Source organism: Pelobates fuscus, chromosome 2 (genome assembly GCF_036172605.1).
Source record: "Pelobates fuscus isolate aPelFus1 chromosome 2, aPelFus1.pri, whole genome shotgun sequence".
Lineage (NCBI taxonomy): Eukaryota > Metazoa > Chordata > Amphibia > Anura > Pelobatidae > Pelobates > Pelobates fuscus.
Window position 1 is genome coordinate 156,130,474 of NC_086318.1, and position 27,133 is coordinate 156,157,606.

Genomic DNA, 27,133 nt, shown 5'->3' on the forward strand with positions numbered 1-27,133 from the left:
AGTTTAAACATCTGTAGTGACTCTGACAAAACCACCTCTTCAGGCAAAGAATTCCATATCCTTATTGCTCTTACTGTATAAAAACCTTTTCTTTGCCTTAGATGAAATCTCCTTTCTTCCAGCCTAAATGTGTGACCTTGTGTCTTAATTATAACCCTGTTTATGAATAGATTTCCAGATAAAGGTTTGTACCGGCCTCGAATATATTTGTATAAAGTTATCATATCCCCTCTCAGGCGCCGTTTTTCCAAACTAAACAGATTTCCATTTTTTTAACCTTTCTTCCTAACTAAAATGCTCCATTCCTTTTATCAATTTTGTAGCTTGTCTCTGGACTTTTTCTAGTGCCATGATATCTTTCTTTAGAACAGGCGCCCAAAAGTGAACAGCATATTCAAGTCTGATTTTACATCCACGCGATATACGCCCAAACACTGCTGCCTGCATTCAAGATAGTCACCAACAGTTCCCACGCGTTCATGCATGCTAACAGCGGCACAATTAGAACACACGATGATTGAAGTGTCAGGAGAGGTTAACAAGCACAGAGGTGGTCTGCAATTCGTGAGTTTGTTCGGTTCCCAAACAGTACAACTAACTCCCATGAACCAAGTCTTTTTACCAGCAGTTTCCAGGGCCCATAGTCAGTGGGCAGGAGGCTGGCTTCCACACTCCTCAAAGAGCCCCTGGCAAACGTCCAGACAAGGGGGTGTTCGTCACAACATTCCATTCAAAGAGCTGCGCGCCAAGAGATTTTTAACAGTTTTAGTTGATCCAAAAGTGCTCGATTAACATAAAACAATAAATGTATCAAAAATAGATCTTGTTAACCCCTTAAGAAAATAAAAATCTAAAAAAAAAAAAAGATATAAAAACTATAAAAAACAGTTATAAATTTATAAAAAAAAAAAAAAAAAATCCACATTTAAGCCTTTTGGTTGCATAGTCTGCAGCTCGTGGATCCAAAATCCTTCCCTCTCCTCCCTTAAGTTCAGCATTAAGTCTTTTTCATACAATTGCACTTGTTCTAGAATTATAACGCTAAAAATCATTAAAGTGACACTGTAGGCACCCAGACCACTTCAGCTCATTAAAGTGGTCTGGGTGAAGTGTCCCTTTTGCACCTAGTGCTGCAAGGTAAAACATTGCAGTTCCAGAGAACTGCAATGTTTACATTGCAGCACTATGCCTGCCCTCAGTGGCTGTCTACCACTGGGGGTGCTTCCAAAATCGTAACAGATTTTTGGTCCGTTATCTGACGCTGGATGTACTCGCGCTGTGCAGGAGGACCTCCAGCGTCAGATTTTTTCCCCCCCATGGGAAAGCATTGATTCAATGCTTTGATTCAATGCTTTCCCAGGGACATTAGACCTCGCACGTTGGGGGAACGAAGGAGGGGGTGGAACCTCAACCCAGTGCCAAGGGACATCGGCGCTGGGATAAGTAAATAAAGGGTTTTTAACCCTTTATTTACAAGGGAGAGGGAAGGCAGAGTGATCAGTAGTGCCAGGAATACAGCTTTGTATTCCTGGCTCTATAGCATCCCTTTAACGAAGTAGGGACATTTAGTGCAGTAAACTGGAACTGAATGTGTCTTTTTACATATTAGTATTTAGATGTTCTTAGTTTCACTTTCCTACCTGTCCTCCCCACATATTGCGCACCACAACCACATGTGATCAGGAACACTACATGTGTTGAGGAACAGGAATCACTTAATTTTAAAAGTTTCCAGAGTTTTAGCGCCATTTAATTCCCTAAAAACTATATGAATGTCTACAACATTTACAATTGCAACAGGTATAAAATCCTACATTGCATTTTATCTCCGGTTTCTTTCATACAAAATTTACTTGGGGCCAAGATATTCTTAATATTGTTATCCTTTTTAAAAATAGTTTTCATAAGTTGAGGTATTCTTGTTTTCTAATTCATCCTCCAAGCGGAGCGACTAATGTTTTTTATAATACGTTGTCTATCAAAGGCTTTAAAATGATTTAGTGGGTTAAAACCCTGAATTATCTGCTGAAATCTTATTTTGGAGAAAACATTTTCTTATCTTTATATACTATCTTTGGAATTTCTGTATCTAAAACCTCTTCTGAATTCCCTCTCTAAAAATATAACAAGGGGTTCCATAAAGTTGATTAGCCAAGATTCAGAGAAATTGAACAGACAGGGAACAGTATTTTAGACAAGTGGAAGTTTTAAAAATCCACGCCTGCATCAATGTTACGATTTACCAAAGGTAGAAAGTAGTTTGATCAGTAAGCCTGAATGTCGGCATGTCACTACAGAGAACTTTTTGATGGTAGGTGGATTTTATAATATTGGAAGCAAATAATGCATATACATATAAAAGCACAATTTTATTTCACGACACGGAGGCTCATTATGCATATCAATGTATATACCGTGTTTCTCCGAAAATAAGACCGGGTCTTATATTAATTTTAGTCACAAAAAACACACTAGGGCTTATTTATTTACGGTATCGGTATGTACATTGAACAACATTTAAACAACATTTCTTCAAATACCGGTACAGTCATCTTCATTTTCTTTTGAACCATTGGTCCTAATCTCTCATTTAGAGCAATATATGGTACAGTAGCTCTCCCTACTGTAAACAAAATGTATTCAATTACAATCATGTCATCTTCTTCTGGAATATCATCATACCTCTCCAAACCCTGATTGCCAGCCTGAATTTCTTGCATCTCCATTTTCTTTTGAACCATTGGGCCTAATCTCTCATGTAAAGCAATATAGCTCTCCTTAAACGAGTACTTCTTGTCCATGTAGCCTGCTCGTAGTGCTTTGGCAACACAGCTGTCGGTGATTTTATCCCATGAATTCTTCACCCATGTCACGACCTCTAGCAGTTTAGGCTTCACAAAGTTTCCATGCTGATTTCTGACCAATCTATTTTCAGTGTATTCATTGATTTCCGTGCGCAAATGGTCCTTGAATGGTTTGTTTATTGCAATATCAAGAGTTTGGAGATAAGCAGTCATTCCTGCGGGAATCAATACTTGATCTATTCTTCTCTCTGCAAGGAAGTTCTTCATGTCTTTTGCGCGGTGAGTGCTGGCTGAATCCCAGACTAGCAGACCTCTTTGGCCACCTCTCAGAACAAGTGGCAGCATTAAATCGATCCACTTTCTTATAACTGCTTGTGTGCACCAGGCTTTTTCTGTTTCAAGAACATAAATGCCTGAAACGCGTTCAATCTTATCTTTCTTGCCCTTTGTGATAATTAGAGGTGTGGCTTTTGTTCCATCCAGACGAATTGCCAAAACACAAGTAACACGTGCACTTTCATAACCAGTGGAGGGAACGTAGATTGAGGAGGCTCCCCTCTTATCAATCTCGTTTGAGATCCTTGGCCCATATACACTGCAGTTTCATCCATCGCAATCATGTTGGAGAGTTGGTATTTAGAAAAGTCTATGCCATCAATAAAGAACTTGAATGCAAGTGCACGTTTAACAACTTCATTATCTTCCAGCTTGAACAGTGTTGTCGATCTTCTTAGAGACAGTTCATATCGCTTAAGGAAGCCATCCAGCCAGTGGTGTGATGCTTTGAAATCTTCCGTGGATATGTCGAATTGTGGTGCCATTTCAAGGGCAAATGCTTGAATATCCGCCCTGCGCACAACCAAAGCCTTTGCTCTCTTGTCAGCAATCCATTCACAGATGACATCTTCCAGCTCAAGATATAATGGCTGGCGACCTGATCCACACTTGCGCTTCTTAGCATTTCCCTCGTCCACCTTTTGATTGAGGTTACCATACTCTGCTCGCCATTTTCAGACCATTCGGAGATCTAACTTCATATCTTTGCAGAAAGTGGTCAGATTCTTGCCGTGGGAGTCCTCCACGATTCCTTTCTTGTACTCAACAGAATAGCTCTTTCTCTTTGCACTCATCTTGTCTGGGGATCAAAATACCGTACTGTATTAATACCGTATAGAGTACGCATAAAGTGCGCAAAAAGTCTGAAGTCTGGCTGGTTGTTGCTTTAAGAAAAATCCTGTTCCTTTAAAGCATGATAAAGAACACTGTCATTTATCCCTCTCTATTTTCTAAAAAAAAAAAAAAAAACTGTTAAAATCTAAAAATTCTGTGTCCTGTCTTCCCCTCAGGTCTCCCCCCACCACCACCACCACCTCCCCCCCCCCCATATCATGTCAGGAGTCAGTTTTTTTTTTCCCTTTACATTATCCGTTTTTTTGATAATCAATTCTGGTACTGTGGTTCAGTGCATACATAACGGTAACGGTGTGAGATATTCTGGTGTACCAAATGTAACACACAGAGGAGAGGGAGATAGACTGGCACTCAGCTGCTCAAAACACTGGAATCAATAGGGATTCATTAAAAACCTATGTGGAAGAAGGGTAAAAACACTCTAAAATTCAATATAGATAATGAGATTAGGTGTGTGGGTCCAGGAGCTGGCTGGTGACTATATGGTGAGTATAATAATTTGTATATACCAGATGGAGACAGGTTGGTATCGTATATAAGGTGTCTTGTACCTTTAAGTGCTAATATTACGTAATACACCTTTAAGTGCAATAGGAAAGGATGAATGAAAAAAAAAAAGGGAATAATAATAATATGGTAAATACCAGTAAAAATAAAGAGATAAAATAATATAGATAAAAATCAAGATAACATGGAAGATTAAATAAAGAAGAAGAGAGAAATAAATAAACAAATGAATTGGGAAATTGGAAGACAACACTAAGACTGCATAAAACAAAAAACAAACAGCTTTATTCTTTTTTGATGATTACCGTACCGGTAGAAGAAGAAGTTCGGCTGTGATGACGTCAGCCCGCTCCGTGCACTAAAGAGGGAGTTGGGCGCAGATGTCCGCGGGAGGAGAGGAGGAAAAAGAAGAGACAAGATCCCTGGCTGACGCGCGCACAGGAGGAAGCAGCAGCAGACATCAGCCGGGAGGAGAGAAGAGGACCTCCGGCGGGGCAGCGGTGGGTGCAAACAATTTTTCCACGTACCAGTAAATTGCCTAGGTCTTATTTTCGGGGTAGGGCTTATATTGCAGCCCACCCCAATAATCCAGCTAGGGCTTATTTTCGGGGTAGGGTGTATTTTCGGGGAAACACGGTATATTGTTTTGCAAAGAAACTTACACTGTGTAAGTTGTCAATTTTACACTTATTCTCTCACCCTTCATAAAAATATTTTGAAAACTAAAAGCTTTAGATCTTTTTTTTTGAAATATTTCACACAGGGTCTGAAATGTTTGCATAAAAGGCAAATGTCTGCTTAACTTCTACTTCTTACAGTCAAGGATGTGTCAAATAATGGGTCAATATGGTTTCCACAGGGAAGTGAGGGGGTCGAATAGGACTACCTAGCAGTTCAGGAGGTTGTGACAGCAAGTTTTAAAAAAGTTGATTTGAGCTATGGATGCCCATAGATAAATAATTTAAAATTGCTGTCACAACCTCCTGAATGCTGGTGTCTATTCGACCCCCTCCTTCCCTGTGGAAACATATTGACCCATTCTTGAAACATCCTTGACTGTACAGAAGTAGAAGTTAAGCAGACATTTTCAGCACTTTTGCAGACATTTCAGTGACTTGTAGCAGAAAAATTTGTTCCACTACAGGTGGGTAACCATTCCTAGATAAAAAATGAGTGTGAAGTGCCAGATTTACATCACTAATACCTGAAGGAATAGAAATATATACATTTCTGTTATAAAAGGAACCGATTAGTTCTGAACATACTCACTCTTACATATACTATAGTATAGAGTTCTGTGGCAAATACTTAACCAAACAACAAGCTTTCTCAACCTTTCAAAAGTAACAATGGCTTTAGTTTCTATACTTTTTATTGGGTTTATTATAATTTGACCATCACAAAGAAAAAAAAAAACAGCATATCACAGCACAAAGAGCACATGTGTAGGAGAGAGAATTAATCGGGCCACACCAGCAGGAGAAGGTGAGGAATCCCATCCTTTATTTAGTATCTGTAACTGCTCCCTGGCAATGATATGATTAATGCTTTAGACCCCCAATGATTGCTTTAAGGAGCGACAATTACTTCCTTTCCCATTGTAATGGACAAGAAGGAGAAAGCTTTTACCAAGAATCAAGACAATCTTTTTCCTTCATTTGGTCACAAACACTGTGAGAGGTCAGGAACCACACAGAGGATTAAACACCTTGCAATAGAGCAATGAGTCCGCTTTCCAGCCATAGACAAGAATGCCAGAGAGCACAGCTGCTCCTTCCCGTCACTCTTCTGGAGATGCTCTGCTGGTCTGTGGCAGTGCTCACAGCTCTAATGAGAGAAATACTTGGGGACACAAAACAGGACACTATAGTAAGAGAAGAGGGTAGTATGGACAGCGTGCGGGGTGCACTACACTATTTAGGAATACTATCTGCCAGCAATATTCACAGACTTACGGAGTTAACAGAACACATCTAGCACCATAAATACTAGTTTTTTGTAATGGTTATAATGTAAGGAGGCAGTGGGTGAAGTCCCTATACGCACAAAATAATTCAGCATTAACATGAGTTTTGTCACACCAAAAGGGGTTAATGACAACGAATAGGCACAACATGTGCTCATTTTATATTTTGGACATTCTCAGCAAGGAGAGTGCTTTAGGTGCTGAGAAATTGCAGTGTGGGGAACTGGGGGGGGTGGGAGAGAGGGAGGGGGGGAGAGAGACTTCTCATTACCTCCTTGCACCATAATTACAATAAGCAATGTAGAATATAGTGCTTGAAGCATTCCCGTAAAATAATGTAAGTGCAGCTGCATGTGAAGGGTATTTTGAAGACACAGCAGCAAGACAGGAGATCCCACATCAGTAAGAGACCCCCAGTATTCATAGTAAATCCTTCCAGTTCTGAAGCAGCCTTGAAAGCATCAGTACTAGGATGGATTATGCAGCTCTGTGGCAAGAATGATCGGGCGGAAGAAGCAGGACAAGGAATGAGCATTTTTAAACCATCCACCACAGAAAGTAGAAGACAAGCTCTCTCCTTTCTGTTTAAGGTCCACATTCTGACCTTATTTTACCAAAAATGTTAGATTGGGAGGAAGGTTTAGCGAGTGAAGTTGCTCTTTCCCCTCAGAGCATTGCTGCATTAACAACGTGTCTCATAGATTCCACTTCTTCCAATATAGCGAACCCATTTAATAACATCATGGTCACTGTAGTTCAGCTTCGGTTCAAATACCTTCAGGTATCGAACTTTCAGGCCGGACGGAGCAAAGGGGACCTAGAAAAAAAAATAATGTTACAAGTTAGGCAGCCATAACACATCAATATTTTTTGTGATCACAAAGCATGGGCAAAAAAAATAAATAAAATAAAAATAAAACCTTCTCAAAGGCTAAGAACCCTCCCAAGTAATTTGAGAATAGCGGGAGGGGGTGAATTTATTATTATTTTTTATTGCGTTTTCTTTTCAAATAGTTTTTTATTGAAATTTTAACTTTTTATAAAAATAATAAACAGCAAAACATACTATATTTGGGGTAAGGGCAAGGAAAGGAAAACTTGGAAAAAAAGGAATTTAGAGGGATCCATCCATAATAATGAACACAATGTTGCAACTACATTCCATTGTGTCGGAGTTCAGGTATATATAGAGCTATGTCGATTTCAACATCAGTTGATCATCTGCCTAATATCGACATAAGCCTTTGGCACAACTACTATGATGCATTTCGATAACTTCTTATTGGGCAACTATTCTCTCATTTGAAAAATCACAATTTAAATATAGCTTACCTGAAACCATGAGAATGGAGTACACAGTAATCAGTGCAAGACTGAAGGAAAAATTTAATGTTGTGGAAGTAGATAAAAACTATAAAACGTTGGAATGTTGTAATCTAGAAAAATTATTTTTACAGGAACCGGGACGTAAAGGGCTACTGTCTTTATGTTATTCATTATATAACACCGAACCCTCTTGTAAATCAGGACACGTCATGGGAGAAGGAGCTTGGCACGCAATATAGTCTAGAGCAGTGGTTCCCAACCCAGTCCTGGATTTAGGGATTACCAAGTTGTGTCTAAAGACACAGCCGGGTAATCCCTAAATCCTGTTCTGTTAGGGGGTACTTGAGGACTGGGTTGGGAACCACTGGTCTAGAGGAATGGTTCAACTCTTTTACAGCTCTTAAAGGTGTTACGTATTGCACAAACCATTTTAAGAATCACTATAAGCTTCTATATCGATGGTATCTTGGCTACATTTTAATTGCTGCTACATCTTGCTTACCACGTTACTGGAAATCACCGCATACCCCCAACACTCAAAGAAATTTTAAATTTGGTTTTGGAAAACAAAATGCATGAAATGTCATATGGGCAAAGTTCTAGTTTATTTGTACAACTTCAATTTAGTTGGGATCAATGGGAAAAGAATGTTAAAGAATCATATGGTATTTAATTGTCAGTCATTGTTGTAATTGCGTTCTCCTATTGTCAGCAGTGTAGAATATTTCAAATGCTCTTCCTGCTTTCTGTAAAAACCCACAAGACAATAGCTAGGTTAACATTCCGCTAAAACCCATTCCAAACATTCTGTGCAGTGTTTAAAATAGCTATAGTATTTAAAAATAATTAAAATAGGAACTTATCAATTGACAGGAAGTCAAGTACACATTGGGAAACAACACAAATTACAGTGTTAAAAATGATGCCAAACATAACCTGTTTTTTTCCCTTATACTGTCCTCCACACAAAATTTGCTCACCTCAAAGTTCATGGAAATAGGGGGACGTGCCCACTTCTTTTTATCATTGGTTGGCAGGAGTTCAATCTCGGCACTTATCTGAGATTCCTTCATTCCTGCCATACGTTTTATTCTGGTTAAGGGAAAAGAAAGGGAGAGGGGGTATTTAAATCTCACATGCAACAAGTCCATACATGCCAACCCAGAAACAGGATTGCTTCCCCTAAATTCACAACTTGCAGATTTAGATAAGTAGTTAATTTTTAATACTGACAGGCCAAATATTAGGCAGCCGCTGTGGGAGAAGTGTCAAGGTACAGGTTTAGAAATTGCAGCAATAATTAAGCCTTATTCAACAAATGACCGTTCTTAAATAACGTATTTCAACAAATGCACTGAAAAGCTTTAGATTATAAAAAGTGATTAATCTGAAAGGGGCTACAAGAGCAAGAGTATAAACTGCCTGAAAATTAGAAGTTCAAAACAAAGTTGCAACTCACTCAAGGTTCAGTTATGAATTGGTTTTTTTTTTATTTTTTTTTTAAACCAAGCTACAAGTGGACCAGGCTTGACAAAAGTACTATAGTGTCAAAAACGTTACTGGGCTCACAATTGGCCTGGCTTAATAAATTGACTCACTGAGGGTTGTGGCAGCCAGAAGCCCATTTCTCCAGCATGGGATCAAATGTTTGTCTTACTAACTTCAAAAGAAGAGGATATAATAACCTCGAGAACAGGTAAAAGCTTAGAGAAACTCAGTAGCTTGTCCTTTGGTGTGTTCCCGCTTAGATCTCAAAATGTTTTAAATCACTTGTGCCATTACAAAGAGAACCTTTGGACAGTCTGGACAGTATAATCCCCGTTTAAGGATATCTTTATCCCCTTAGTGACCAGACCGCTTTTCAATTTTCTTACCAGGGCTGTTTTTACATTTCTGCGGTGTTTGTGTTTAGCTGTAATTTTCCTCTTACTCATTTACTGTACCCACACATTATATATTGTTTTTCTCGCCATTAAATTGTCTTTTTAACCCCTTAAGGACTGGACTTTTTTTGCGATGTTGTACATTTGCGACCAGGCATCTTTTTGACACTTTTGTGGTGTTTGTGTTTAGCTGTAATTTTCCGCTCTCTCATTTACTGTTCCCATACAAATTATATATTGTTTTTTTCAGGACAAAAGGGGCTTTCTTTACATACCATTATTTATATAATCTCATCTAATTTAATTTAAAAAAAAATGAAAAAATATGATGAAAAATTGAAAAAAATACACGTTTTTTGAATTTTATGTGAAAAATCTTTTACTCATCTACAAAAGCGAATGAAAAAAACTGCTAAATAGATTCAAAATGTTGTCCTGAGTTCAAAAATACCCAGTGTTTACATGCTTTTTGCTTTTTTTTTGCATGTTATAGGGCTATAAGTACAAGTAGGATATTGCGGTTTCAAAACATAAATTTTTAAAATGTATCAATAGTGACATTGTAACACTGTTATCTGTCATAAATTGCTAAATAACACCCCACATGTACATATTTTTTTAAAAGTAGACAACCCAGGGTATTCAATATGGGGTATGTCCAGACTTTTTTAGTAGCCACTTAGTCGCAAACACTGGCCAAAGTTAGCGTTCATATTTGTTTGTGTGTGAAAAAAGTAAAAAACTAAATTGAACGCTAATTTTGGCCAGTGTTTGTGACTAAGTGGTTACTAAAAACGGCTGGACTTACCCCATTTGCAATACCTTGGGTTGTCTTCTTTTGCAAATGGTATGCCATCATGGGGGTAATTCTCATTCCTGGGCTACCATATGCTCTCAAAGGCAACGTAACCAACCTGGCCATTTTCAATGTAAAAATATTTGACCTATATATTTGACCCTGTAACTTTCAAAAACGCTATAAAACCTGTACATGGGGGGTCCTGTTCTACTCATGAGACTTTGCTGAACACAAATATTAGTGTTTCAAAACTGGAAAATGTATCACAACAATTATATCATCAGTAAAAGTGCTGTTTGTGTGTGAAAAATGCAAAAAAAGTCACTTTCACTGACAATATCATCGCTGTGATATGTTTTACTGTTTTGAATCACTAATATTTGTGTTCAGCGAAGTCTCCCGAGTAAAACAGTACCCCCCATGTACATGTTTTAGGGTGTCGTAGAACGTTACAGGGTAAAATACAGTGATAGCAAATTAAATTCTCTGGTCTTTCGGCCTGGGTTGGCAGGCAGGTCCCTTAAATTGCAATCAATAAAATAACTTAATTATGTCAAAATATTACCTAAATACGCACGTAGAATTTAAATATATATGCATATTTATATATTTGAAGTCTACGTGTATATTTATATAATTATTTATGTAATTTTGTATATCGACATATGAATAGTTCGCATTCTTTTTATTTATTTAAATATACATAGATATATATACAATTTCATTCTAAGTGTATTTTGATATAAATATATATATATTAATATCAAAATACAGTTAGAATAAAATTTCGTATAGATATATAATTTTTTTTCAATTTTTTATTATTATTTTTAATTTTTTTAATTTAATTTAAATTATTTATTATTCGTATTTTATTATAATATATATATACACAATATATATAGTTATTATATATATTATATATATACGTGTGCAAATTAATTATAAGTGTATTTTTATATTAATATATGTACATATTAATATAAAAATACACTTAGCATGACATTATATATATGATATATAGACATATATTATATAGGTATAATATATGTCTATATATCATATATATACACATATATAATAATATATATTTTTTTATTAACTATAACTTAATTTTTTTATGATTTTACAGCAGCAGGGAGACTGCCTGTCAGCACAGACAGTCCCCCTGCAGGCAGAGTCTAGGACACCTATTGTGACCATGTGGTCGCCCTGTTGGGCGATCACATGGCCCCAGGGGTCCTAAACCGCCATGGGGAGACTGTCTGGGCTGCAGGCAGTCTCCCCACACCGGGAGCACCGCCGATCGCCGCCGGGGGAACGACGGCGATCGGGTAAGTACATTTTAAATTTAGGACGGTTCAGGACCGTCGTCGGTCGGCAACGCAAAAATGCCGATGACGGTCCTGAACCGTCCTGCGTCCTCAAGGGGTTAAAGATATAATTTACTATAAAAAAATTCTAGAATATGAAAAAGAGAAAAAAACACTTTCTAACTTTGACCCCCAAAATCTGTTACGCATCTACAACCACCAAAAAACACCATTTGTCCTGAGTTTAGAAATACCCAATGTTAACATGCAATTCACTTTTTTGTGGAAAGTTATAGGGCTATAAGTACAAGTAGCACTTTGCTATTTCCAAACCATTTTTTCCTCAAAATGAGCGCAAGTTACATTGTAACACGTCTTTTAGGAATCCCTGAATAACCCTTCACATCTATATATTTTTTTAAAGACGACAACCTAAGGTTACATTTGAGGTATTTTGACTTTTCATGCAACCATTTCACCACCAATCTATGCCAAATTTAAAATAAATTGGTGATTTTTTTTTTGACACACATAGCAATTTAAGAATACATGTACAAACTGTGGCGATGGGGTCAGTACACATAGAGAGGGAAGGGTTTAAAATGTATTGGGGCAACCCGGAAGTGATCGCTCCGGGCGAGCGATCACCCGGCAGTGAGGAGGGGTATTGCACGATGCCTCGACATTGAGGCATCGCTGCAATACAGTTAGAGCAGCTGGAAGCGCTCATGATCGCATCCAGCACTCTAATTAGCCGCGGACGTATCAGGTACGTCCATGGTCCTTAAGGACCATTTTTGGTCAAACATACCAGATATATTAGAGGTCACTAAGGTGTTAAGATGTCAGCAATACTTGGTACTTGAGTGGGCGATTTTTATTTTTTATTTTTTTTTTTAAATACAATGGTATGTAAAGTGACAGTGGCTTTAAAAGTATAAAACCTACTTACATAACCTAGAGCAAGGACCTGCTCTAGTGTATAAAACTTTAGGTGGAACGATCCCCACCTAGGGATACACATGGACCCAGATCAGCAACCAGAACTGGATGTGACGCAAGTATATAAAGAGCTGGATATATGTAGTATAAGAGTACTTTATTTAGGGCAGACTAGATGGCCCGACTGGTTCTCATCTGCCGTCACATTCTATGTTTCTATTAACCCCTTAATGACTGGCGACTAACCGCAATGCGCTAAAATTAACCCCAGACCGCTGCGGTGCCGGCAATCGCGGGGTTAACGCTGTTGCTGGGTGCCTCCGAGTCAGGGGCAGACCAGCAACAGCATATTGCAATGTCCCGGCCCATGTGATCGCTGGGAAAGCCAGTCACACTGGTCACAATGCTGCTGGGATATCAGAACCGCCTCCCTCCACCTTTTGTGGGTTTGTGAAGTGGGGAGAAACTGATCGTTACATTGTGTCCCTGAAGAGAATAAATTGTCAGTAGAGATTCCAAATCCCATTTACTGCCAGCGGTGATCAAAATACAGATCACAGTACTTTACTGTGATCTAGGTTTTTCTTTTTTTTTTTTTTTTACCCACAGGGGTTAAATTTTAATATTTTATTAATTTGTGATTGTTAGTTGGGTGGAATTTAGTGGGAAGTTTATTACCTTAATCCATAATGCTTAGGAAGTATAGCGCAGAGGACGCTTATGCCCGGTTAGCGGCCAACTTAGAGGCAACCGACACTGCCTCAGAGAGTGACGCAGAGGACAGAGACTATGTGCCAGATACTGCAGGAGAAAATTCTTATTCCAATAATGCTATACATGGCGCAAATGACTGAGTACCCCCTAATAATTTTTTACCAGACATCACAGAGTTCACTGCCATTCCTGGCTATAATGCACTGGATTGTAAGCAGCTTTTCTTGGGAGATGAGATTTTTGTGGATTTTTTTCCAAGAGTTCCATGGGAAAAACTAATGGAGAACCCCTGCTCTAGGTTAAGTAAGTAGATTTTAGCCTATTAAAGTCACCGTCACTTTACATACCATAGGAGATATATATATATATATATATATATATATATATATATATATAATGACCATCACCCACTCAAGTACCAAGCATTGCAGACCTCTATAAAGATATCCTTAGATGGGGATTATTCCGTCCAGGCCCATGAAATCGAGCTTGCATAGCTCTATAAAGCGTGAGTGTACCTTTGGCACTTTTATATACTGCACTATTTTTTTAATCTTTTTGTTTTAAGATACATATTCTTGGAAATCGCCATCTCCTGTTACGTTTGTATTTTGAAGTTTCAGCGCTGTTCACCTTGTTTTTGATTGTATTTACATGTTGAGACCTGAGCAGGGACTAACTGAAGGGCAGAGTTCTCTTATTCTCAGTTTTACTCTTCCACATTTACTGTGGATATTCAATGTTGAAGTGGCAAAAGTGGGTACTTCGAGGCAGGAGGAGAAGTTAAAAGTTTTTCTTGCAAACTTTTCAAATTAACTTTTGTAAAATTGTTAACTCTGACCTTACAGCTAGACAGACTTCTTGGTCAAGCTGTATATTTAGTAGAATTTAAAAAATATATATATATTTTTTTTTTTAAAGTTTCTTACTTCCAGACGATGGCATTCTCACTGGCTTTGTACTTGGCTTTACCCTTCATACAAATAACTTGCACACCACTAGTATTAAGTGGAGTTGGGATGCGAACCTGCATAAAAGAAGCATCAATTTAGATGAATGTACAAATTGTCTGCATGCAGTAATGTAGTAATGCAGTAATGAAGAAGTCTAATAAAGCAGAAGGAACCTTACAATTAAATAGGTTTGCTAAATATGGATATAGGGCTGATGCCTAAAGAGGCTGGTATGATATCTACAGATAAATTAGAAGTTTATTCAGAACCGTAACTCCTAGTGTATTCAGTCAGGCATAGAAAAATGTTCCTAAACTACATATTACTAAAAAAAAAAATAAAAATAAAAAAAAACTCTGAAAGGTAGAGAGCTAAAAAGAACATGGACCGTAGACATATCTATTGAATAATCTCTTTACAGTCACTGAACTCTAAGCATGCAGGTTGTGACCATGCAGAATTAAACATACATTTCAAAGAGGAGAGTGACGTTTACCAACAACTGGATGAGAGAAAGAACCTGTTGCCTGAATACAGCCGGTATTTAAGTACCAAAGTTGGACGATGCATTGTGGCAAAATTTGCTAAAAGCTCATTTGAACACACCAATGCATGACAAGAAGTGTTTTTTTAGGGATTTTGTTGAAGGTTTACTTAAAGGGACATTATAGTCACTAGAACAACTACAGCTTAAAGTAGTTCTGGTGAGTAGTCAGTCCCTGCAGGCTTTTTTGCAGTCAACACTGTATTTTTAGACTACTAGAGGTGCTTCTTGGGGCAGTGCGCACTGCCATTCTGTCACCTTCTGCATGGAGACACCAAACTTTCCTCAGAGATGCATTGATTCCTTGCCCAATGCCCACGCTTTGGCAATCTCAGCCATTCCAATGATTTACTATGGAAGATTGGCTCAGATCATCACTTCTGATTATGTCAGCCAAGGAGGCAGACCAGGGGCAGAGCCATAACCAACTGACAGGAACTAAGGTAAGATTTTACTATATTGAGGGGGGACTGGGGGGAGCTAGTTATTTTAACACTATAGGGTCAAGAAACACAGGTTTGTGTTCCTTACTTATAGTGTTCCTTTATATAAAAATAGTTAACATCTGTAAACTAGGCATTTCAAACAGATAATTGCCTCAGTAATAGAAGTGAAGCATTCCCATAATAGATTCTTACACAATTATAGTGCTCTCTAAACTTTACCTCAATTTTCTGAGCAAGAAGAGAGGGTTTGAAGTTTGATTTAATGACCACCTTCACCTCCAGTTTGGTTCGTCCAACTTCACGCACAAGAGGGATGACACGAAAAGGTAAGATGATGTCTTTTGTGGTTCGGTATCTGCAAAAAGAGAATTTTAGATCACCGATTGGGAAATTAGTTTCAGTCACATATGAATATGTACAGATAAAAATCCCCAATTACTACTGCATCACAAACTTTATCTGTTTAGTTTTTAAATCTCTGTGCACACTGATCAGCTCAACCTCAAAAACAAGCCAAAAAGGAAATAGTCAACCCTTGTGCAGACAATGGAGGAGAACTAAAACACTGGCTAGAGGGACCTGTAACATTTTTCATTTAATGCTCCTGGAAAGTCACACCAAAACACGAACCATACCTACCTCATTAGTTCAAACTCTCCATCTGGCGGTATAAAACTAATGCTGCGCTCTGAATCAAACTTGCTGAGCCGAACACACTGGTGGAATGTACAGTCATCAATTGCAATGGATTGTTTCCCACTGAAAGTAGAATCGTGTAGTTGGCATTTTACAAATGCATTTACATATGAAATATTGTCATTGTACACTGAATTACTGTTTTTTGAGTGGACAAGAATATATTTTCATGAATCCCACAAGCCATAGATCGCACAGTACTAAAGAAAGTAGCTGCTTTTTTGCCATACAATTCAGTGGAAGAAGAAAAATATATATTTTATTTTCACCCACTCTGGATTAGTTGCTCTAACACGGTCAATATATAAAGTCAGCAAAATTAAATCCCCCCCCACCCCAAAAAAAAAAAATTTCACTCACGTTTTTCCAGTTTCATCTGCAGTTCCTTTGCCTTGTTTCTCAATCACAATTTTGTCATTCATCCCAAACTTGCACTCCGGCATCCCACTTAAATAGCTCTTCATCACCACACGACCAGACACATGGGCACTAAGAACTTGTCCTAGAAAAGAATGCAATCACATTGATAAACCACACTGAAAAATTTTTACAAGGAAAAAAAAAACAAAACAAACACAGCAGTGACAAGCCTACAGATACAAGAGAGTGGGCTATCTCCGTTAAGCACTGCAACAGATTCTTCCCCACATTAAACTATTTTATTTTTTTTACAGTATAATTAAAAAGAAAAAAGTTCCATTGTGTTAACATTGGATTTTTAAATTTTTAAGTATAGAAAGTTCCACTGTAACTGCATTAGGATTTTGATAGAATTTCAATAAAAGGGGTTTGGAAAAAGTCTGATTTTTAGTGTAGAATATGCAGCCACCTGCACGCATACACAAATGTTACATATTGCCAGCAACTGTTGTACAGCGCTATGGAATTTGTTGGCGCTATATAAATAATAAAATAATAATAACTGGCAAACAATTTTTATATGCAATGAGAAAAAGAGTCCAATAAGATCCTTTCAGAACTCCAAATGGAATAGAGTTGTGAAACAAAGGACATACCGTATTTTTCGCTCCATAAGACGCACTTTTTTTCCCCTCAAAAGTGAGGGGAAATGTCTGTGCGTCTTATGGAGCGAATATGAAGCTTTACTTATTTGTCTTGTAGCGTTTCTCGGCAGAACAGGGCGCACCGCGATACTGGAACTTGAATTTCATGTTCCGGTTTCCGGCGGGACTGAAAGGAAGTGCGCACTCAGCTCAGTGTGCACACTTCCTTTCAGTCCCGCCGGAAACCGGAACATGAAATTCAAGTTCCAGTACCGCGGTGCGCCCTGTGCTGCCGAGAAACGCTACAAGACAGGTAAGTAATTATGGGACAAGGGGAGGGGGACAGTATGGGAGAGAAGAGAAGACTATGGGGAGGGGAGGGGGGATGAAGACTATGGGGAGGGGAGGGGAAGGGAGGGGGGATGAAGACTATGGGGAGGGGAAGGGAGGGGGGATGAAGACTATAGGGAGGGGAAGGGAGATGAAGACTATGGGGAGGGGAGGGGGGATGAAGACTATGGGGAGGGGAGGGGGGATGAAGACTATGGGGAGGGGAGGGGGGATGAAGACTATGGGGAGGGGAGGGGGGATGAAGACTATGGGGAGGGGAGATGAAGACTATGGGGAGGGGAGGGGGGATGAAGACTATGGGGAGGGGAGAGGAGGGGGGGATGAAGACTATGGGGAGGGGAAGGGAGGGGGGATGAAGACTATAGGGAGGGGAAGGGAGATGAAGACTATGGGGAGGGGAGGGGGGATGAAGACTATGGGGAGGGGAGGGGGGATGAAGACTATGGGGAGGGGAGGGGGGATGAAGACTATGGGGAGGGGAGGGGGGATGAAGACTATGGGGAGGGGAGGGGGGATGAAGACTATGGGGAGGGGAGGGGGGATGAAGACTATGGGGAGGGGAGGGGAGATGAAGACTATGGGGAGGGGAGATGAAGACTATGGGGAGGGGAGGGGGGATGAAGACTATGGGGAGGGGAGAGGAGGGGGGGATGAAGACTATGGGGAGGGGAGAGGAGGGGGGGATGAAGACTATGGGGAGGGGGGATGAAGACTATGGGGAGGGGAGGGGGGATGAAGACTATGGGATGGGGAGGGGAGGGGGGATGAAGACTATGGGATGGGGAGGGGAGGGGGGATGAAGACTATGGGGAGTGGGTGAAGACTATGGGGAGTGGGGGGTGGGTGAAGACTATGGGGAGTGGGGGGTGGGTGAAGACTATGGGGAGTGGGTGAAGACTATGGGGAGTGGGGGGTGGGTGAAGACTATGGGGAGGGTGGTGGGTGAAGACAGGGGAGAAAAAAAATATTCTGAACAAACTGTCCCATAGTAAGAAACACTATGGGACAGTTTGTTCAGAATATATTGTTTTCTGGGTTTCTTCCTCTAAAAACTAGGTGCGTCTTATGGTGAGGTGCGTCTTATGGAGCGAAAAATACGGTAGTTGCTTCCATCTGGGTGTGATAATAACAAAGATGTAAATCAGTCATCTGTAAGTGGGGTGGGCATAGGGTTTGTGGCTAAAGTATGAACATCAAATGGCTTACATGCTAAACAGGATGGGAGAAGGCGAGAAGAATGGATGATCAGTGTATTAAGTGGAACATTGTACAAATCACAACATTTGGCAGCCACACATAGCAGATGGTTTACATTTGAGAATTCACTGGTGACTTGGGGATAGGTATTAAAACCACCATCTAGCCCACCCCCCCCTTCCCCCTAACTACTAAGCTGTAGTTGTTCTGGTGACTATAGTGTCCCTTTAACAGTATCAGAAATGGTAACAGTAATTGCCAACTACAACCATATTCCTCTTTATCCCATGCTCACCAGCTATACTCACCCTGTGGGGACATCAGCAGATTGACACTCTCCAACACATCAAGGAATAGCTCATTCCGACGATATTTAATACCTTCACGTCTCCAGCCAATCTGTCCAGTAACCTGGCTTGTGATCTGAGATTGTTCCTCCTTGGTCTGAACAAAACAGGGATTATTTTACATTTTTATGACCCTTCCTATTTTATTTAGTTCATTTTAGCAACAGCAAAAACCAGAAAAGCAATACACAATTATGGTCATTTAAGAAAATTATGATCTATAAACTCAATAAGACACAATGTTTTGTATCCATCAGCAAGAATAGTTACCATGGATTGCATCAAAGGTTCTAGGACACCATCAGATTACTACATACGCTTAAGCATCCAGTGCTTAATTTACCAAAGCTCATATCTGCTTGTAGACCTAATTAGGATGCTGGTGTGTTTAATAAAATGAAATTAACAATGTTTCTTAGTAATCCTATGCAAAATTAAGTTTAGGCATTTCCATCTTGGAACGCATAAGACATAAAAAAAAGTTAAGCATACACCTTCAGTGACCTCCCAAGAAACAAAATGGAAACCCATACCACTCGCTCCTACCTGATGCTAAAGATCCAGCCACACGAAGCAGTGACGACAAGTAATATGGCAGGCAACACACGGGCAGAGTAAAGCGCGTCATGAAAAAGGAATAAAAACAAGTCTATTTAAAGCCTGCAGCTGGGAGAGTTTTTGGTATATGCAGTTAGCGCACATAGGAAAAACAGCAGATAACACATTCTAAAACACAGGGAACACATTTCCATGCACAACTATTGTGTCTTTATTACCATAAATCAGATGTTAACATGTAATGTGAGGTCCAGTACCAAGGAATAGTCACAGGTCAGAGTATGCATTTGAGTTATCAGGGCAAAAAAAATAAAATCCACACGACAGAAAAGGTTTGCGCCTAATCAGTACTATGGCATGCAAATACAATTACCTGGCTTTTAATCCCTTGTTGTGTGATGAATGTTTTCAGGGCTCCTGTCTCAGAGTTTTGAGGGTAACCAAAATCTAGGATCTCTGTATAAATGAAACATTTTATATATATATTTTTCTCCTTTTCTTTTTTAGGCAAGATGAATAAAAATACATTTTACAAAGCAGCTGTTCACAACATTTCCTTTATAGTACTCCTCCTATGTGTATTATCATACCATAATAAATGCGTGTGTGTGTGAGGGGAGATATTGAGTTTTTATGGCTCATTCCTCCCAGTAAATACCATTGTGTATGGTTTTGTTGAACAAAAGTGGAGAAGTAAGCTAAGCCTTTGTGAATTTTATAGGTAGGTTAGGTGAAAAGATGCATCTAAAAGTAGCATATTAAGCAGCAGATTATCAACATAGTTATACGGTTTTAACATTTGCAAACCTTTACCTGAATACCATTTCCCCCTATTTCCAAGAAGCAGTGAGAATTACGCTATAGGCACCCAAACGCCTTTAAAGGGACCTGTAGGCCCCCAGACCACTTTAGCTAATTGAAGTAGTCTGGGTACTGTGACCCTTTTGCAATTAGTGTTGCAATGTTCACATTGCAGCTCTAAGTCTGCCCTCAGTGGCTGTCTACCAGACAGCCACTAGAGAACTTTCGGAATCCAAAACGGACTTTTGATCCGTTATCCTCACGGACCTCCAGCGTCAGATTTTCCCCATAGGAAAGCATAGAATAATGCTTTCCTATGGGGAGGTCTAAAGCATGCGCGGCCAATGCCGTGCATGCGCATTAGGTCTCTCCGATGGCTGATGGTGGGGAAGGAACGTGGGCAGAGCCTGACCCAGCACTGGATTCAGGTAAGGGGCTGAAAGGGTTTTAACTTTTTCAGCCCAGTGGGAGTGGGGCACTCCAAGAGCCTATAGTGCCAGGAAAACAGGTTTTCCTGGCACTATAGGATCCCTTTAACGTTAATGAACTGGACGCCACCTCAATGTCAACTGCAACCAATAATATTTCTGATCTGCAGGAACAGCAATGTTTTCATTGCAAGGTTAACACCTCTAGTGACTGCTGTTTAAGTTTTCTCTAATTTGAGGTAGTACATTTCATTTTCACAGTTTAAATTACTAGCCAGAACCACTACTTGTTACGCAGTTTCTAACAGAAAGCTGAACCATCATTCCATTAACCCAGGGCGTCCGGAGGTTTCTAGGATATGCATTGAATTCTATAAGTATTATATAAAAGTAAACTAAGCTAAAAACTACTTTAGATTAATGGAGTGATTTTGGTGTATGAACAGTGAGACTGCATGGGCATGATCCAATAGCCATTTAGGATTTAAATCACTATATTAACGGAGCCCTAGCCACACCTTCCCTGCATGTGACCCACACAGTGTACATATGAATTAACAGTAAAGAGGGGGTCTAATATTTAAAACCTTGTTCATTGCACTGTGTTTAATTATAATTATAATATTTTCTCCTGTTCTGTTTACAGCCTACTAGAGCCAACAGGAGCCTCCCGTGTGTGATTAAAGTTTAAACAGAGCAGGGGATTAAAATCAATTTGTTTTCATAAAAGCTGTGAGTGTCACAGTCAGGCATAAACAGAAACAAAAGTTATTTAATTCCTTAATAAAAGAATTTAGCAGTTAAACTGGCCAGATGTGATCTATACACCAAAGCTGCTACAGTTTTGGAGCTTTAAATATATCCACCTCTCCCCCAGAAAATAAAAAAATACAAAGCCACCCCTGGTTCAAGTATTATATGTTCCGGTGCCCATCAAGACGTAGGTTCCAGACAAGACACACTCACGATACAGCTCATCCTTACACGATAGTAGCACCCACAACACACTACACACGTACACCTCTCTCATGGCACACAAGAGGGTGAACTTCCCCACGCCCCCCCCTCAGACGCAACGCCACGAGACTGCCTTGCAGGCCCGACCCAGAGTTGGGGTAGAAGGGAACGTCGATGTGTCATATGCGATGCCATAGTTAGTTATTGGTCCCGACTCCCAAGTTAATTAAGTGCTTGGGGTTTTCATCTCGTAACATGATGCTACTCCTATTGTACTCGGGGCTTTGTTCTGGTGTCGATACTGCTAACCCGCTACTTACCAGATACATCACCCACGAGATGGAAAGTATAGTTGAGCACACCGTATAATAGATTTATATATTGAGATTTGTACACAACTGCAGGTTCACCACCAGACATAACCCGTTCATGCACATTGCATAACAATTTAGAATATAGTTAATGATGTAGTTCATTGTACGAGGTTACTCCCGCTTGTATCTTTTCACATGTTGATGCTAAGCTAACGGATAGACGGGTCCAGTTACTCTACTGTATAATGCTGCATATACTGCGATTGATTTATTGGCAATTACTTAATAATATCTGCCTGCTCTTTTATGATGTTTTATCTGCAAAGCTGGGCCTGTGTGTCCTTTCAACTTGTTCTTCATGTTTTCGCACATTCGTCAATAAACAGATTTAAAAAAAAAAAAAAGTATTATATGTTCCTGCTTGTGTTAACTTAATCTTTCATTGTTTTTCAAAAAAATCCCCCAGTTCCAAAATATTATGCCAACTCAGTGTAAGTGCCCAATCACATCACATGCTGGGTGAACCAATGTTACAGTACTTAGGATTTCAGTCTGCCTTTTCAGAAGGAATTTAGAGTGAACGTGATCTCACCACACTCCATATATTAAAACACGAGCTACTTTGCATCAAAATCTAAGCATCTCAAACATTTCATTGTTCAATCTAGTGTTAAAAAGACATGTACTAATGTCTGGGTAATGTTAAATCACAACCGCCACACTTTCTTACCATCCAGCAGCTCATAAATCAATACAAAGTTGTTCTTTATGTTCTCCTCACTGATCTTCCCAAAGTAGGCAGTCATAACATCACACATCTTGTAGAGGAACTCGAACACCATTGCAGCATTGACATTCTGCTTGGTGACTGCTGCGAGCCAGATGTTCGAGCGCTTGACATGAAAGAAGCTAGTGCGGGCAATATTGGTGACTGGAGAGCGCACCTGCTGTCGAGCATGGATGACATTGACCCGGAAAGCATCCACTGCATTCCGCCTACACATTAGGGAAAGAGCAGAGACATTAAAAAAAGATTCAAATATATATACACACACGCACTTTTATATGTTGTGATAGGGCATTAAACAGCATTGTTTTCATTAAAAGTTCCAAACACCATTTTTCTTATGGTAAGCTGAGTAAAAGGCAAAACAAAACAAATGTATTAAGTCAACACAAGTTTCCTCTCCATGAAAGGGTGCATTGTTACCAAAAAGCTTCTACAGCTTAAGAGAACTTGGTTGGCTTTCCATCATTGAGAGCAGAAGGTGGAGAAAACCATTTTAGAAACAGACAAGATCAATATAAGCACTTAGACATAAAATTCAGCATTTCATACTCTTTCATAGAGTGGAAAATAAAAAAAATAAAAAGCAGGGGGTAGAACACTTGCAGATAACTAGTGTTGTACAAAATTATAAGATTGGTTTACAGAAGGTAAAACCTATTTGCTGAGTTACATGTTAACATATCACACTGTGTACATCAGGGCTTGAAAAACTACAGAATCTAGGAATATATGCCTCCTAAAAATGGTTTCTAATATCTTACGGGAGACACAGATAAGGAAATAACTATCTCTGACTAGCAACAAAGAAGGCATGGCTAGGTCCTAAATTCTTAAATTCTCAATCCCTGAAATACACCTACATGTTTCCAGAACTCTTGAATATTTGTACAACCCAAAACATTAGCACCTCATCACCATATATATCCATATGTTTAACAAAAAAACGAATTTCTAAGAAAAATATATCACTCATTAGCTTTAGAGACCCATAGAACCTCTGTTTTTCATTCTGTTAAACGTATCCCACTAATGACAATTTAGTAATGACCACCTCAACATACTAGAAGTAATTCAGAACTACATAGTAAGGCAATTTAATGCCCAAGAGAGAGCTAGTGCTAGTTGTTTGACCATTTCTAAGAATGGTTGTATACTGGGTCTCTAGTAGTGATGAGTGAATTTGAGATTGTTAGTACACAAGTAATACATAGACAATGACGTGTAGTTCATATTTAATGTTACAATATGGAGGCCACCAGGTTAGAAATATGTTAAGGACAAAAACTTCAAAGACCTACACTGTTGCATGGGCAAAGACGCAAGCAGCAGCCACTAGAGGGCAGGCTGCAGCAGCAGAACTGATCTTACCTATTGCTACAGCAGCCAATGAGGAGATGAGATGAAAAGAGATGACACCAGCAAGGGAAAGGACAGTGACAGCAATGAAAGAAAAGGGTTAGAAAAAAAAAATACGAAAATAAACTGCACAGACACCAAGAAAACAGCAATGCATATACTCTTCATTCCTTCAGAGATGCACCTCTGAACTCCACATACCCATGGCGCATGCCACATTTGCAGTAATGCATTTTACATGAAATAGTATTCTTTTCAATGTTGAAATGGGACCTCTAATGCAAGAAAATGCAGCAGGAAAACATGCAAAGAACACAACTTAGAAGGGCCTGAAATATTGCAGAGACTGTGAAATCACTTCAGTGTAACCTGCGCAGCCAGGCAAAATATCTTAAAGGACCACTATAGGCACCCAGACCACTTCAGCTTAATGAAGTGGTCTGAGTGCCAGGTCCACCTAGGATTAACCCTTTCTGCAGTAAACATAACAGTTTCAGAGAAACTGCTATGTTTACATTTGGGTTAATCCAGCCGGTAGAGGCTGTCTCATTGACAGCAGCTAGAGGTGCTACCGCGCTTCTCACTGAAAATCACAGTGAGAAGACGCCAGCGTCCATAGGAAAGCATTGAGAAATGCTTTCCTGTGAGACTGGCTCTTGCCACGCATGAGCATTCAGCTGATGACAAGAAAGGAGGAGAAGAGTCTCCAGCACCGAGGGAGCCCGGCACTGGAGAAAGGTAAGGGATTAACCCCCTTCCTCTCCATCCAGCCCGGCAGAAGGGGTACCCTCAGGGCACTATAGTGGTACTTTAAAATATGTCAGATTTAGATACTGAAAAATCTAAGCCTCTAAAAATCAGTGGTCAAAACACGTAACGCCATTTCTGTCTCAAAGTAGACTTTTAGACTGTAAGGGAAATAAAAAGAAGTCACTTCTACATAAAAGGGACAAGACATATGGAGAATTCAGAAATAAACTAATCCAATTAAAAGCCTTCAAATTAATCTAGGTTCAGATTAAGGTTATTTAAAACAAAGAAACAAAAAAAAAAAAAAAAAAAAAAAAAAAAAAAGTGATCCAAAAGGGACATACATCACTTTGAGACAACTGTCCTATTCAAATACTTTCGCAGGCTGAAAAAAAATGAAAACAAAGTATTTTATTCCGCATATTTACCCGCTTCTTTCTTATGCATTCGACATGCACACCAGGGGAGACACTATTCTAACCAGTGTCTTATCCCTAGGATGCTGGAAAAGTGCACTGGGCACTTACACGTGTGCAGTTGGAAGATTTCTTCAACTTGTACCATCCTGACAGGGAGAGAAGAGAAGGAAGAGGCTGTGTTTCTTTAACAGTATGAAGAAGCCTTCTGTGTGTGATTAAAGCTCTATTAAACATTTTTTCCACACAGGCTGTGTCAGTCACAGTCAGGGTAGGTGTGGTTATGGCAGCATACACAGACACAAAAATAATTAACTTCCTACATGGCAGATAATTGAACAGTGAAACTGCTGGGGCATGATATATATATCAAAACTGCTTCATTAATCATTCAAGCGGCCTGGGTGCGGTGGCCCTGTAGTTGTATCCCAGAAATATATTTATAAAAAAAAAAAAAATAATTGCAGTTTTACAGAAACTACAAGAGGCGCTTTAGCATTGAGAACAGAGTCAAACTAAAAAACTAAATAACAATAAGGTGTGGGGGGGGGGGAGACGACACCTATTGTCCTCTCCCCAGCGGCAGGTGGGGGCCCTAAATGGACTAATTTTATAGCTTCTGTTTTTTTCATTTTTTATCTGGGTTTTAATTTATTTTTTACAAGTTCGACGGGTATGTTTTTATTTGGCCTTTTTTGGGGCTGAAAAATGAAGATTTTAGAAAAAAGACAAATGGTAAGTTATTTTTTTACAGGAAATTAGTTATTTTATTCCCCTCTCACTATTTTTAGGGTGAGTGGGGTAGGGGGTTATTTTTTATTTGGGTGGGGGGAGTGACTAGGGGCTTGGGGATCCCTAGTCACCTTTGGGGGAGGTGGGGTTCATTTAGGGCCCCCCTTATTGTTTTTTTTTTTTTTTTTAGAGCCCCCACCCGCCGTGCAGGGGTGGAGGCCTGGGGGGTGGACAATAGGTCCCATACCCATCATCCTTTAGGGCCCCCACCCACCTCTGCTTTATTCTCTGATTTAGCCACTTCTGGTTTATTCTCTGGTATGAAGGCCAGACAATGGTAAAGAATGCCCCCCATTACAAATGCCGACTGTGTAGAAAATTTAGGGAAATATTTTAGGGTTTTGTCAGGCAATGTTACATGTAGATTCAAAGGACTAAATCTGATCACTCATAGTTAGTGTGCCATCTTTGAATAACACCCTTATTGCTTTTACTATGTGAATATTCACAACATGGGTGAAATTAGAAATGCCACTACAGAAGTGAATTTTTGGTAGTGTGTGGGAAACCCTGCAAAGCAACCTGACTCAACTTCACTTCCCCTCTGCACTGATCGCAGAATCACTTCACATAGGCAGCCAACAAATTATTTGCAGTTGAATTTCCTGTGATCTAGCAGTCTTGTTCCTCGTCAGAGAGAAGGACTGCTTGGGACGTTAAGGGGGCGGGCGGATGGCCGTTGCCATGCTAACCATGCCCTGCCAAAAGCATGAGGCTATGTGGAACTGGCTCTGCCCCCCTCCATACCCTGTGGCCCCTATTAGTATGTTGACACCATAAGTCCAAGATACAGCCATGTCGACCCAAAGCTCAGAGGCCACATCTAAAAATGGCAGAGACCACATGTCAAATTGCCTGTGCCAGGGGTGGGGGGGGTGGAGACCGACGCTCCCTCCACACTACTTAATCTTTGCAGATTTTTGGCACCGGCTTGCCTGATACCAGCAGAAGCCTGCCAAGCAAAAACAACAAACCCCTAGTCCGGCAC

General features: G+C 39.7%; 1 protein-coding gene across 3 annotated transcripts in view; it reads right to left on the bottom strand.

Moving 5' to 3' along the window:
• Nucleotides 1–6,167: 6,167 nt before the first annotated feature.
• AP2M1 (adaptor related protein complex 2 subunit mu 1) overlaps nucleotides 6,168–27,133 on the bottom strand; it is a 30,213-nt gene continuing 9,247 nt past the window's right edge. For all 3 annotated transcript variants that reach the window (XM_063442876.1, XM_063442878.1, XM_063442877.1), the window contains exons 3-11: nucleotides 22,772–23,037; nucleotides 19,915–19,997; nucleotides 18,945–19,080; nucleotides 16,445–16,586; nucleotides 16,028–16,147; nucleotides 15,608–15,743; nucleotides 14,375–14,472; nucleotides 8,775–8,886; nucleotides 6,168–7,285 (exon numbers count right to left, since the gene is read on the bottom strand). In XM_063442876.1, coding sequence (XP_063298946.1) covers nucleotides 7,151–7,285; nucleotides 8,775–8,886; nucleotides 14,375–14,472; nucleotides 15,608–15,743; nucleotides 16,028–16,147; nucleotides 16,445–16,586; nucleotides 18,945–19,080; nucleotides 19,915–19,997; nucleotides 22,772–23,037 — 1,228 coding nt within the window. In that variant the 3' untranslated portion in view covers nucleotides 6,168–7,150. The remainder of the gene's footprint in view (nucleotides 7,286–8,774; nucleotides 8,887–14,374; nucleotides 14,473–15,607; nucleotides 15,744–16,027; nucleotides 16,148–16,444; nucleotides 16,587–18,944; nucleotides 19,081–19,914; nucleotides 19,998–22,771; nucleotides 23,038–27,133) is intronic.